Genomic DNA, 13,993 nt, shown 5'->3' with positions numbered 1-13,993 from the left:
CAGATTCATGCCTTCTGGCTCTCAAGCCTGTTTAACACTGCAAAAAGAGGCATGTTTAGCACTGCAACTTTAAACATTTTATGTTTTATGAATTAATAGATGTGGTAGGTTTCAACAATTAATCAAGTAAAAGACATGTGCAGTTCCTACACACCCTGGTCAGCTCAATTGGTAGATGATGGGACAATTAATCACACGATCATGATTTCAAGCCTCACATTAGGTGATGATTGTTTTGTTGAAATATTTGTTTCATTGATTTGTACCAATGTTAAAACTCCACAGTTAAGGGCATTAATGTTTTGCAGCTATAACTATCACTCCGAGGCACATTAATTTAAAATTGTTTGAATGCATATTGAGATGATTTTCCAATAATTGATGTCGTAATACCGGAAATTATAAGCTTAGGAAAAAAAGTGCAATGTACAGTGTTACAAAGCAGAGCAGTATTTAAAAGAATAAATTCTGGTGGTATATAAGCAATGGTTTAAACATTCAGTCCCTTGGCCCTTTCCATCATTCCATTAGATCATGTCTGATCTGTATCTTAACCTCTTTCACCTGCCTTGGCTCCATATATCTGAATACCTTTAGTTAGCAGAAATTTGGCAGTGTCAAGTTTAGCGTGCAGAGATTTTTTGTGGTTTCACACTGCTCCCATCCTTTGTGTGAAGAACTGTTTCCTAATTTCCCTCCTGAATGGCCTGACTCTGGTATATCTCTTTGGACTTTAGGTTTACTACCCCCATCAATAAAGAAATCCTCTCCCTCTCAACCCTTTCAAAATCATTCTTTTGTGTAAAAACCTCAATCAGAATATTCTTTACACTTCCATATTGAAGGTAGTTGGCTACAAATGGGGAATATAAGAAAGACCAAAAGCTCTCAACAGAGATGTGGGTACAATTATTTATTAACTTAATATCTTGCCTGTTGAACGAAGCATCCAGCTTCAATAGCTACTTGGCCTGTTGCTGGACCTCCTGTGTCAATGGACATCCTATACGTTGTTGGAAAATTCTTACAGTACCAGGCAAATACTCTAAATGAATCTCAAGGGGCTTAACTGGATTCCTGCCGTGTCTGGTTGGGTAACCACTCCCATCATCGCTGTAACTCATTTGTAATCAGATGGAGGTGTCATGAAAGCTGTCTCTCCACCACCACCCCTCCCACCACCATCACCACCACCCCTTGGCTGAGTAAAATATTATTAGAGTGAAATTTCTTGAGGAGCACAGCTACATGAATAGTAACGTTCTGATTTCCATGTTAAACTCATGTGCACAGATGCTGTAAGTTGTTGTTTGATTTGCTTCTTAATAAGAGTGAGCACTGATTGATAGTTTCACTACTGTTCAAAATCAAGACCATAATGGCTATCAGTTCCTAAGTCTTTTAAAATATGTTTTAGTTTGAAGTTTAAAATTCATTGGCTGAATTGTCCTTTTTTTGACAAGATTTTGATTCTTTTACAGAAAATGTTGGAAGATTGAAAAAACTGGAATACCTTAATCTTGCTTTGAACAACATTGAACGCATAGAAAATTTAGAGGGTAAGTTGATCATTGATTACATTTCTGTACCTATTTAAGAATTCCATACTTGAAAACTTTAAAATTCTAGTTTTAGGTTTTTTTATGCCAGTCACATTAAATTTGTGTCCATTGGTTCCTGTCCCTACTGTCACTGCGAACAGCTTCTTATCTATTCTTATCAAAACATTTTAAGCTTAAGAACACCAGTAGCCAGTTTCTCCTTTTCCTGTTCTAAGAGAACAATCTGAGTTTCCCTAATCTCTCCGCACAACTGAAGTCTAACATTCTAGCAACCCTACTTTTTTAAAAAAAACCTCACTAATCTGTTCCAAGTCTGGAATCTGGCCCATCCATACTTGAACGTGGTGGTACTAAATTCCATTTCCTCCCACTTTTTCTGATGCAGAGAAATCTTTCCTCTTCTTCACTGGAGATTTTCAGGCATTCATCTATTCTCATGTTTGTAGTAATCCTAATGGTCGCATTAAGAAAGATAGCAATGAAAGAGGAGATAAAGACAAAATTTACAAGATAAGAGGAAGTGATAAAATGAGTTGGAGAAAAACAAAAATTTGGGAGAGAGATAGAATTGGAAGAGTGAAAGAAGAGCTTGGGGTGAAGGAAAAAAGAAGTGTTTTTTGCACAACTGAGAGTAATGATATCAAATCTACAGAAATGCAGCTGTCTGAGAATTTTGGCATATGTCTAAATAAATCTTAAAATAGTAGAAATTGGCCAAAAAACATAAGTACAGATTGAAGCAACAACTGTATATGTATATATAATTGAATATCAGTTTTGTTAAAATTTTAACTTTTTAAATTCACTCGTTGGACGTGGGCTTTGGTTGGCCAGCATTTATTGCCATTCTCAGTTGCCCTTGAGAAAGTGATGGTGAGCTGCAGCCTTGAATCATTGCTATTCATGTGCTATAGGTAGACACATGATGCCATTTGGCAGGGAATTCCAGAATTTTGACTTCGCAATAATGAAAAAATGGTGATCTATTTCCAACTCAAGATAATGACTGGCTTGGAGGGAAACGTGCAGATGATGGTATTCCCACGTTCCAGTGAATCCCTTTTAAAATTGTACAGTTTAGTGTTAAATCTTTCCTTCTTTTTCTTCTGCCTAATTGAATCACCTCATGCCTCTTGTGTTTTAATTTTCATCTGTCATGGATCTGCCAGTTTCATGAATCTTTGTCCTTATATAAAGTCTGTTACTATCCCCATCACTGTTTGTGTTTTCAAGTTACATATAATTTTCAAACTTTGGAATTACTCCTTGGATATCATAGCTCTGATCATGAATATATATCAAAACAAACAATATTTTTATTCATTAATGGGATTTCCTCAATTGCCCTTGAAGTTTTGATGAGCCACTTTACTGGACTGCTCACGTTTATATAGGATTGCTGCGCTGGGTGATTTTAACCTCCGCTATATTGACTGGGACTCAATTAGTGCCAAAGGCTTGGGCAGGGGAGAAATTGCTAGGTGTATCCAGGAAGATTTCTTGAAACAATATGTAAATAATCAATCTGGGGAAGGGGCTCCAAGAGATCTGGTATTGGGGAATGAATCTGGTCAGGTTATGAAAGTTTCAGTGGGGGAGCATTTCAGGAACAGAGACCATAATTCCTAAGTTTCAAGTTACTTATGGATAAGGATAAGAGTAGTCCTTGGGTGTAACTACTTAACTGGGGAAGGCTAAATATGAAAATATTAGGCACAAATTGAGGAATGAGTGTGGTGCTGAATAAAGCACAGCAGGTCAGGCAACATCTGAGGAGCACACAAAGTACTGTTAGGGATGTAGTTCTTGGATTTTGATCACATTGTGCATTTATTTTTAACAAATTTCAATTTTATAAAATTGAAAACCTTGAAAATGTGCCTGTCATATTCTCCAAATGTGATACTATTTCATCTTCCTTGACAGGTTGTGAGTTTCTGCAGAAACTTGACCTAACAGTTAACTTTGTTGGGGAGCTAACAAGTGTGGAATCGCTCAAACTTAATGTTCACCTACAGGAGCTTTATCTGGTTGGAAACCCCTGCTGTGATTTTGCTGGTTACAGGAAGTTTGTGATTGCTACACTACCACAGCTGAAGGTTGGAAGGTCATTGTCTTTCCGACAAGCCATTCTTGTATTTTTAATTTTGATATATAACATTTTGATTGCTACTTATGATCTGTGCAAAGGATCAAGATTATTTTGCATGCTTCAGGGCCAGATGTGGCTGGAAGTCAACACCCAAAATACATAGGGGTGGTTGGTGCATTTTCCTTCCCAAAAACCCAAAACATTTGAGAAAGTTCAGTCATTGAAACAATAAAGCAGATGACAATCACCACTGAAAATAGAAATGACACAATCAGTGAGGAGTTGCTCCTTCAATCACAGGCTTTTTTTTCCTTGACTTTGCTGATAGGTTCCCTGAAACTATTATCAACAAATCCTGGAAAGAAACAACCTGAAATTAGTGGAGCAGCAAGCAGTTAGAGTCATAGAGCTGTATAGCATGGAAACAGATCCTTCAGTCCAACTCATCAGTGCTGACCAGATATCCTAAATTACTCTAATCCCATTTTCCAGCATTTGGCCCATATCCCTTTAAACCCTTCCTATTTACATACCCATCCAGATGCCTTTTAAATATTGTAATTGTACCAGCCTCCACCACTTCCTCTGGCAGCTCATTCCATACATGCACCACCCTTTCTGTGAAATAGTTGCCCCTTAGGTCCCTTTTATATCTTTCCCCTCTCACCTTAAACCTATGCTGGGAAAAAGACCTTTGCTATTCACCAACCTAACATAATCATCACCTATCTTCGCCCACCCATCGCCATCCCACCTACCTTTCCCCTAGCCCACCCCTCTCACCCTATTTATTTCTCAATCCCCTTCCCATTCCCCAGTCCTGAAGAAGGGTTATGCCTGAAACATTGACTGTCTTGCTCCTCAGATGTTGCCTGACCTGCTGTGCTTTATTCAGCACCACACTCATTCCTCAATTTGTGCCTAATATTTTCATATTTAGCCTTCCCCAGTTAAGTAGTTACACCCAAGGACTACTCTTATCCTTATCCATAAGTAACTTAAAACTTAAGAATTATGGTCTCTGTTCCTGAAATGCTCCCCCACTGAAACTTTCATAACCTGACCAGATTCATTCCCCAATACCAGATCTCTTGGAGTCCCTTCCCCAGATTGATTATTTACATATTGTTTCAAGAAATCTTCCTGGACACACCTAGCAATTTCTCCCCTGCCCAAGCCTTTGGCACTAATTGAGTCCCAATCAATATAGCGGAGGTTAAAATCACCCAGCGCAGCAATCCTATAGTTCCTACACTTGTCCATAATCTGTCCACATTTCTGTTCCTTCCTGCCTTGTTGACTGTTTGGAGACCTGTGGTGGAACCCTGTAGTACAACAATCAAAGTGATTGCATTCTTCCTATTACCGATCTCTACCCATATAGCCTCACTGGATGAACTATCCAAGGTGCCCTCCCTTGTATAGCTGTGATATTCTATCTTAACAGAAACACAACCCCCTACCTCTTTTACATCCTTCCCTGTCTTGCCGGAAACATCTAAATCCCGGAATGTTAAGTTGTCAGTTTTGTCCGTCCCTCAACCAAGGCTGTAATATGTACATCATCTCAATTATGTGGATGAATCTAGGCTCTAAATTCATCTGCCTTACCTGTCATATTCCTCACATTAAACAAAATATTCAGTCCCACTGTGTTTAGTAACCTCCCCCCATCTGTTCTTCCTCTTAGCCTTACTGGCCTTAGTCTCTAACTCCTCCTTGGTCATTTCACTTGTTCACCTATTGCTCTGGTTCCTGCCCCCTACTACACTAGTTTAAATCTTTCTGAGTGACACTGACAAATCTCCCTGCCAGGATATTGGTGCCCCTCCAGTTCAGGAGCAACCTATCCTTCTTATTGAGGTCACAGCTGCCTTGGAAGATATCCCAACGATCCACATACATGAAGACTTCCCTCCATGTTAGTGCTTTAGCCACATATTTGACTGTACTATCTTCTTCTTCCTAGCCTCATTGGCACATGGCACAGGGAATAATCATGGGATTACAACACGAGAGGTCCTGCTTTTCAACTTACTACTTAACAGGAAACATGGTTAGTAAATTGGCAGATGACAACAAAATTGCTGGTATACTAGACAGTGAAGAAGGTTATCAAAGAGATCTTGATCAATTGGGTCAATGGGCTGAGTGGCAGCCGATGGATAAATGTGAGGTTTTGCATTGTGATAAAACAAGGACAGGACTTATACAACTATTAGAAAAGCCTGGGTAGAGTTGTAGAACGGAGAGATCTAGGGGTTCAGGTACATAATTCTTTGAAATTTATATCACAGAGAGAGACGGGGTGGTATAGAAGGCATTTAGCACACTTGCCTGCAGAACTTTTGAGTATAGGAGTTGAAACATCATGTTGAGGTTATACAGGAAGTTGGTGAGGCCTATTCTGGAGTACTGTGCGCAATTCCAGTTGCCCTACCACTATTAAATTAGAGAGGGTTCAGAAAGGATTTACCAGGATCTTGCTGGGAATGGAGGGTTTGAGTTATAAAATAGGCTGGAACTTGAGTTTCTCATGGAGTGTAGGATGTTGAGGAGTGATCTTGTAGAGACTTATAAAATCATGAGGGTCATAGATAAGGTGAATTGCAAGGCTGTTTTCCTTAGGGTGGGGGAGTTCAAATTTAGGAGACATATTTTTAAGGTGAGGAGAAAGTTTTAAAAAGTACATGACGGGCAGCATTTTTACACAGAGTGATTAGTGTATGGAATGAACTGCCAGAGGAAATTTGGATGCGGTTAGAGTTACAACATTTAAAAGACATTTGGATAATTACAGGAATAGGAAAGGTTTGGAGGGATATGGGCCAAGCGCAAGCAACTGGGACTAGTTTAGTTCAGGAACATGGTCAGCATGAACTCGTTAGACTGAAGAGTCTGTTTTCATGCTGTATGACTCTAACACCCTGAGCACCCTTTGCAGGACCTCATCACACTTCCTGCCTATGTCATTAGTACCAATCTGTACCACAACCTTTGGCTGTGCACCCTCCCTTTTAAGAATATTCTGTGCCCACTCAGACATTCTTAACTTTGGCACCAAGGAGGCAACACACTATCCTGGAGCCTCCTTTGTTACTCATGCTCTACTGCATTGTGACTCTCTCTGCTATTAAATAGAGTCTGCTGCCATTGCCATTCTTTGACTGGCAAATTCCTCCTCCCCACTTCCAATAGTATCCAAAACTATTTACATGTTAAAGAGGGGATAGCCACAGGAGACTCCTGCACTATCTGCCTGCCCCTTGTCGTGGTCACCCACCTATTTGCATGGACCTTGGGTGTAGCCATGTCTCCCAAACTCTTGTCTATAATGCTTTCTGCCTCCTGCATACTCTTTAGTGTGTATAAATTCCCAGAGTCTGATGAAATGTACCCCAGGCTGCTATCGGAGGCAAGGAAGCAATTTGGCCCCTGGCAGAATTATTCAAAACTTGTCTGGTCACGAATGAAGTTTCAGATAACTGGAAGATAACTAATGGTTCCTTTGTTCAGGAAGGGCGGCAGGGTTAGGCCTGGTAATTATAGCTTTGTTTATCCAACATCAATGGTAGGGAAATTATTGGAAAATTTCTGTGGGATAGGATTAATCAACACTTGGAAAGGCAGGGCTTGATCAGGATAGTCAGCAGAGAGATCTTGACTTTTTGAAAAGGTGACTAAATATATTGATAAGGGCAATTGATTGCAGAGGAGATTCACCACGATATTGCATGGGATGGAAAGCTTCCACTCTGAGGAGAGACTGGATAGGCAGGGTTTGTTTTCTTAGAGCAGGGGAAGCTGCGGGGTGATCTGACTGAGGTATTCAAAATTATTAGAGGCATACATTGGGAAGATTGTGAGAAACTTGACCCCATGGCTGACATATCTAAGATCATCAGTCTAAGGTGAGAAGTAACTGTTTAGAGGAGATCTGAGGACACATGGTTTCACTCAGAGGGTGATAGAAATATGGAATGAGCTGCCTGGCTGGATGGTGGAGGTATCATTTAAGAAGCAGCTGCATGAGGACTTAAAATGCCAAGGTGTAGTAAGCTGTGGATCAAGTGCAGGTAAATTAATTATTTTAGTTTGGTGTTTGTTGGTTGGTAAAGAGATGTGCCAAAGGGCCTGTTTCTATTATTGTATGACTCAATGTCTATAAAAGAGAAAGGTGGCGTCATAGCCGGTGATTAGAAGCAAGCAGTGCGCAATTAATGTGATTGCTAGGGGGTTGCTGTTAGAGTTGCTGTGGATAAAGTTTGGTACTTAGATGTGGTGGGACATGGATGTTTGACATCTCCACAGGAGTGGCTCTGTTTTTTTCCTGCTAAGGTCAGGACCCCCCCCCCCCCCCACCACCATTGGAGCTGACCAATCAAATGTTGGGCACTTTCCTTCCTTCTGCTCTGTTTTGAGCTGTCCTCTCCTGGAATGACAATAAGGATTGAATGAGATAAAAGTGGATGGCACAGCAGTTATTGCTGATTCAAGTGGTCGAAAGGTAGTGAGGGGATCCGAGGGAGTGAATAGACAGTGCAGACACCATATAGGTTTAGTGGTCTGGAATGTTGGTGGGGGGAAGGAGAGTGAGTGGGGTAAGTTGTTGCATGCAATAGTGAGAGTGACAGAGATTAAACCTTGGTAGAAGTGCAGTAGCAGAAATGGAGTTAGTTTGATGCAGAGAGCGTGATGCATGTCACTTGCTAACATCTGTGGATTTGGGTACACGTCATCACTATTAGCGGACTGGACCCTGAAACATTGGAACAAAGGTGAGATTGCTAGGTACCTGTTCTGACTTTCATGAAAGGAATTCTTAGCATCTATTTTCTATCCATTGGGTGAGAGAATGGAAACTGCATATTAATGAGATGAGATTCAGTAATAATGAGGGTGATAATGAATGATAATTCATGTTAATAGACCTCTCACCAATTGCCAATGAGAAATTCATCTTCAAATAATGTACTTGGTTAGAAAATGTTGTTTTTTTATTCTTAACATCGAAAGGGTCTCACTGAACATCTCATCTGATATTTGCAAATTTCATGCCATAGTCCACATCGTTCAAGGCCTGGGACAATGCCACATATAGTCTTGTCTAGCTGAAGTGTATATCAGACAATCCCACTGCATCTCCAAGTTTCAGAAAAAGAACTCTCCTCCTTTTTAGCTATATAGCAGTGCCCAACTTAAACTTCCAGTTTATAGTTTAAATGGAAAATTATGTGGTCCTCAACAATATAAGAACACAAGAGTTTCTCAATGGTTAAAAGATAAAAATATTAACAAAGTGAATGATGGTCCCATAGAAAATGAGACTGGAGAGTTAATAATAGAAAATAAAGCAAAATCAGATGAATTGAAGAGGTAATTTGCATCAGACTTCACTATAGCAAATACAAGAATAGAAGGAGGAACTTAAAACAATTACAATCACCAGAAATGTAATACAGAGTAATTATTGGAGTTGCAGGCTGACAGGTGCCTGGATTTCATCCTAGGTTCTCGAAAGATGTGGCTAGTGAAATGGTTGTTATGTTATTTGCAAAACATTGTGGGGAAGGTCCCATTAGACAGCAAATGTAATTCCTTTATTTAAAACTGGAGATTACATCTCCAATGTGTCCTAAATGTAAAATAGAAGTGGGCACTGTCACACACTGCTTATGGACATGTCATAAGATCCGTAAATACTGGACCAGAGTAGCAAATGCGCTGACAGAAATCTTGGGAGCGGAAATTGGAGTAGATCCAGTATCTCTTCTCCTGGGCTTTCTGAACCTGCCCTCCCTGGATGTGCATGGGAGGGGATTATTTTCCATTCTCTCCTCTTGTGCAAGGAAAAATATCTTAGTAAATTGAGTAGCTGAGGACCCTCCAGGACTTTCAAATTGGCACAGGTTAATCATGGAATGTATTCCCCTTGACTTCCTTACAAATATGGTGCACCAAAAAACTGAATTAATCTATAAAATATGGCAGCCCTTCCTGAAATATATAGATACAGATATTTCAGCCATTCTGTCAAGGGCTTTTACCTAGTTGTGGTAGTGGGTCTGGCCGGTCCGGGGGCCCCTGGGGGGAGGAATCCTGTACGAATATGGGTTTTATTATGACTTGATGTTAATTCATTCTGAGCATGTACCTCATTACTTAATTACTATGTTATCTCATTTTATTTGAGTAATGTAAGATATTCTATTATATGCTTTGTTATTTGTAGGTTAGATTAGTTCTTAGTTGAGTGGGGTTTTTTTTCTTTCTTTGTTGTGTGTGTTGTGTTTTGGTTATTATTTATTTAATATTTAATGGTGTATTAGTGTTTATATTTGTTTATGTTATTTTGTAAGTTTATAAAAAAATGTTTTAAAAATTTCCTTTTTCTTCAATAAAAATATCTGCAACTGCCTGTGTGGAGTTTGCACATTCTCCCCGTGTCTGCGTGGGTTTCCTCCCACAGTTCAAAGATGTGCAGGTCAGGTGAATTGGCCATGCTAAATTGCCCATAATGTTAGGTGCATTAGTCAGAGGGAAATGGGTCTGGGTGGGTTATTCTTCAGAGGGTCGGTGTGGACTGGTTGGGCCAAAGGGCCTGTTTCCACACTGTAGGTAATCTAATAAAATCTTTAAAAAAAAACTGGAGATTTTGTTTTTAATTATGTCAGTACACCCCTCAACAAAACTTCAATCTGCCTGCTCTGAACAAAGAACTGAATGTGTATCAGGATATGGCTCGGCATATAACAAAGATCAGGCATCATTATGTGATAGAGGTAATGTCCCAAAATGATCCCCCTGCCCCAATCGCCCTGTTTTTGTTTCAGAACTCCAGCAACCGCAGTTTTTTATTTTGTTTTTGTATTTAACTCATTATCACATCTCTTCCAGGTGTGCCCATCTTGAAGTTCTGCTCCTGTCTCTGACAAGATTTTCATTTTAATCTTTCTTTTGCTTCACCACACTAACTTACTTTCATTTTTGCTCCTGGTGTTTGACAAGGGATCTGCTAAAACTCAGTTTCACAGCCACATTTCATTCCTCAGTGAATGCTCCTGGCGTAGAATTTCCTCACATTGATTCCAGTCAAGTTTTAGTCTTCTGTGTCTTTTACCCACCCCACACCCCAGGTCTGATCTTCTGTCAACAAAGCTAATCCATTTTCACCTCTCATCCTCCCCATTATCACGTATCCAGCTTTTCTTCATTTCTTTTTCTTCTTCCCTGGCTTATAGTCCCTTTGCCTGTCTAACTTTTCTCTCTGTCCCTCTGAGCTCCATCTCCCCATATCTGCTGCCTCCTTTTTCCCCCCACCCCACCCTTTATCATCAAGATAAATACCACCCTTTTCTCAGATGCTATCATTTCTGAACAAGGGTCATTGGATTTAAATGTTAACTCTACTTCTCTCTCCCCAGATGCTGCCAGACCAGCAAAGTTTCTCCAGCAATTTTGGGGAATTGTTTTTGTTACAAATGTCCTTTTGTCTGTGAATATCAAGCATCAAGTAAAGAGAAAAAAACAGAAGTTTCTGGAAAAGCTCAGCAGGCCTGGACGAGAAATCAGGGTTAATGTTTCGGGTCCAATGATCCTTCCTCAGAACTCCCAGACGTGGTAGGCTGAAACTTCAACTGGATTATGTGAAGTGATTCTGAGTAAGAGGCAGTTTTGAGGAAGGGTCACCAGAGCCAAAGCATTAACTCTAATCTCTCTTCACAGATACTGCCAGACCTGCTGAGCTTTTCCAGCAATTTCTGTTTTTGTTTCTGATTTATAGCATTCGCAATTTTTTAGGTTTTTATCAAGTAAAGAGAGCTACTTTGTAATATACAAATACTCTATTATTTTCATTAGACATCATTTGAATCCATTTATGTTATCTATCTGGACTTCCAAAAGGTCTTTGATAAGGTGCCTCAGAAGAGGCTGCTGAGTAAGGTGAGGGTCCATGTTCGAGGTGAGCTCTTGCATGGATTGAGGATTGGCTGTCTGATAGAAGGCAGACAGGTTCTTTTTTGGAATGGCAGCCGGTGATAAGTGGTGTCCTGCAGGGTTCAGCTTTGGGGCTGCAGCTGTTCACTTAATATATTAATGATCTGGATGAAGGGACTGGCGGCATTCTGGCGAAGTTTGCCGATGATACAAAGTTACGTGGACAGGCAGGTAATACTGAGGAGGTGGGGAGGCTGCAGAAAGAGCTAGACGATTTAGGAGAGTGGACCAGGAAATGGCTGATGAAATTCAATGTGAGCAAATGTGAAGTCTTGCACTTTGGAAGAAAGAATACAGGCATGGGCTATTTTCTAAACAGTGAGATAATTCATAAAGCCAAAGTACAAAGGGATCTGGGAATGCTAGTGCAGAATCCTGTAAAGGTTAACTTGCAGGTTGAGTCTGTAATGTTGTCATTTATCTCAAGAGGGTTGGAATATAAAAGCCGTGATATGCTTCTAAGACTATATAATGCTCTGGTTCGGCCTCATTTAGAATACTATGTCCAATTTTGGCCCCACACCTCAGGAAGGACATACTGGCTCTGGAGCGTGTCCAGCGGAGATTCACACGGATGATCTCTGGAATAGTAGGCCTAACATACTATTGATTGAGGATCCTGGGATTATATTTGTTAGAGTTTAGAAGGATGAGGGGAGATCTAATAGAAACTTACAAGATAATGCATGGCATAGAAAGGGTGGACGCTGGGAAGTTGTTTCCATTAGACGGGGAGACTAGGACCCATGGGCATGGCCTTAGAATTAGAGGGAGTCAATTTAGAATGGAAAAGAGGGGACATTTCTTCAGCCAGAGTGTGGTAGGCCTATGGAATTCATTGCCAGGAGCACAGTTGAGGCCAGGATGTTAACTGTCTTCAAGGCGGAGATTGATAAATTCTTGATCTCACAAGGAATTAAGGGCTATGGGGAGAGTGTGGGTAAGCGGAATTGAAATGCCCATCAGCCATGATTAAATGGCGGAGTGGACTCGATGGGTCAAATGGTCTTACTTCCACTCCTATGTCTTATGGTCTAATCCTGTTGATCTTCTGTATTATAGTAGCATGAATCTTAACTCAAATTTTGGTCTATGATCATTTTGCTCTTGTTTCTATTTGATCTACAGTCATTAGATGGAAAAGAAATCACTCGTTCCGAATGGATTCAGGCACTGCAGGAATATCCAATAGTGCGACAACAAGTTGTAGAGCAACAGCAGGCTTATATCTTGAAACGTACCAAGGAGAAAGAAACAGTGCAGAAGAACCTAAAAGATAAAGAGAATAACAAGTAAGTTGGGGGAAAAAAAGTTCTCACTTTGGTGCTATATTGATATCAGTAGAATCATATGTGTGAAACAGTACTGTGACAGCATTTTTATGAAAAGGGTGTGATTTTTCTGTTTATTTGAAAGTGTAATATTTAGTACTGTATAATAGAATCATTTAGCACAAAGGCAATAAGATAGATGTAGATTTTAGTGCCAAAGAGAACTCAAGTACAGAAATAGGGCACAAGTGAAGTAATATGAGCCTGGTAGCTTGAGCTGAGGTAGAACAAGTGTTAAAAAGCAAGATACAGAAAAGGCAGGGATATTGTGAGCATGCAGATAAGTTCAAGGTGAGTAAACACAAAGAAAGCAAGTTGGACCAGTGAGTAAACACAAAGAAAGCAAGTTTGAAATGCAGATTTGTGAGATGGTTGCCTGTTCCTGTGCACAGTGTCCTTGCAGCTGACCATGAGATGTAGGAGCTAAGTATGTAGGTTTGCTCGCTGAGGTTGAAGGTTTGTTTTCAGACGTTTCGTCACCATACTAGGTAACATATCAGTGAGAGTCTCCAGTGAGGCACTGTGGTATGTCCTGCCTCTCTATTTAGAGATCTTGGTTTCTTAAGGTGGGTGATGCCATTTCCGGTTCTTTTTTTCAAGGAAGGGTAGATGGATCTAAGTCGATGTGTTTATTGATGGAGTTCTGGTTGGAATCCCATGCCTCTAAGAAATCTCATGCACTTCTTTATTTCGCCTGTCCAAGAATGTGTGTGTTGTCCCAGTCAAAGTGGTGTCCTTCTGTGTCTGTATGTATAGAAACTAGTGATTGTGGGTCATGCCTTTTGGTGGCCAGTTGGTATTCATGTATCCTGGTGGCAAGTTTCCTACTAGGTTGTCCAATGTAGTGTTTTTTACAGTTTTTGCATGGTATCTTGTAAATGACATCCATTAGATAATGCTACCAGCAAAACTAACAGGGAGGGGGGACCAAGGTGTAGTCTCGGTAGCTATGGGAGCTGGTGGGTTTCATATACATATCTGTGTTGAATCGGTCACCGGAGATGGAGAGG

General features: G+C 40.3%; 1 protein-coding gene across 1 annotated transcript in view; it reads left to right on the top strand.

Annotated features, from left to right (window-relative positions):
* Positions 1-13,993, top strand: part of dnaaf11 (dynein axonemal assembly factor 11) — a 75,140-nt gene that overhangs the window by 14,564 nt on the left and 46,583 nt on the right. Inside the window, exons 3-5 of the mRNA XM_043689401.1 lie at positions 1,482-1,559; positions 3,489-3,661; positions 12,781-12,944. Of these exons, the coding sequence (XP_043545336.1) occupies positions 1,482-1,559; positions 3,489-3,661; positions 12,781-12,944 (415 nt within the window). The remainder of the gene's footprint in view (positions 1-1,481; positions 1,560-3,488; positions 3,662-12,780; positions 12,945-13,993) is intronic.

This window comes from Chiloscyllium plagiosum, chromosome 4 (assembly GCF_004010195.1).
Source record: "Chiloscyllium plagiosum isolate BGI_BamShark_2017 chromosome 4, ASM401019v2, whole genome shotgun sequence".
Lineage (NCBI taxonomy): Eukaryota > Metazoa > Chordata > Chondrichthyes > Orectolobiformes > Hemiscylliidae > Chiloscyllium > Chiloscyllium plagiosum.
Note: the sequence above shows the minus strand (reverse complement) of the source record. Positions and strands in the feature narration are given on the sequence as shown.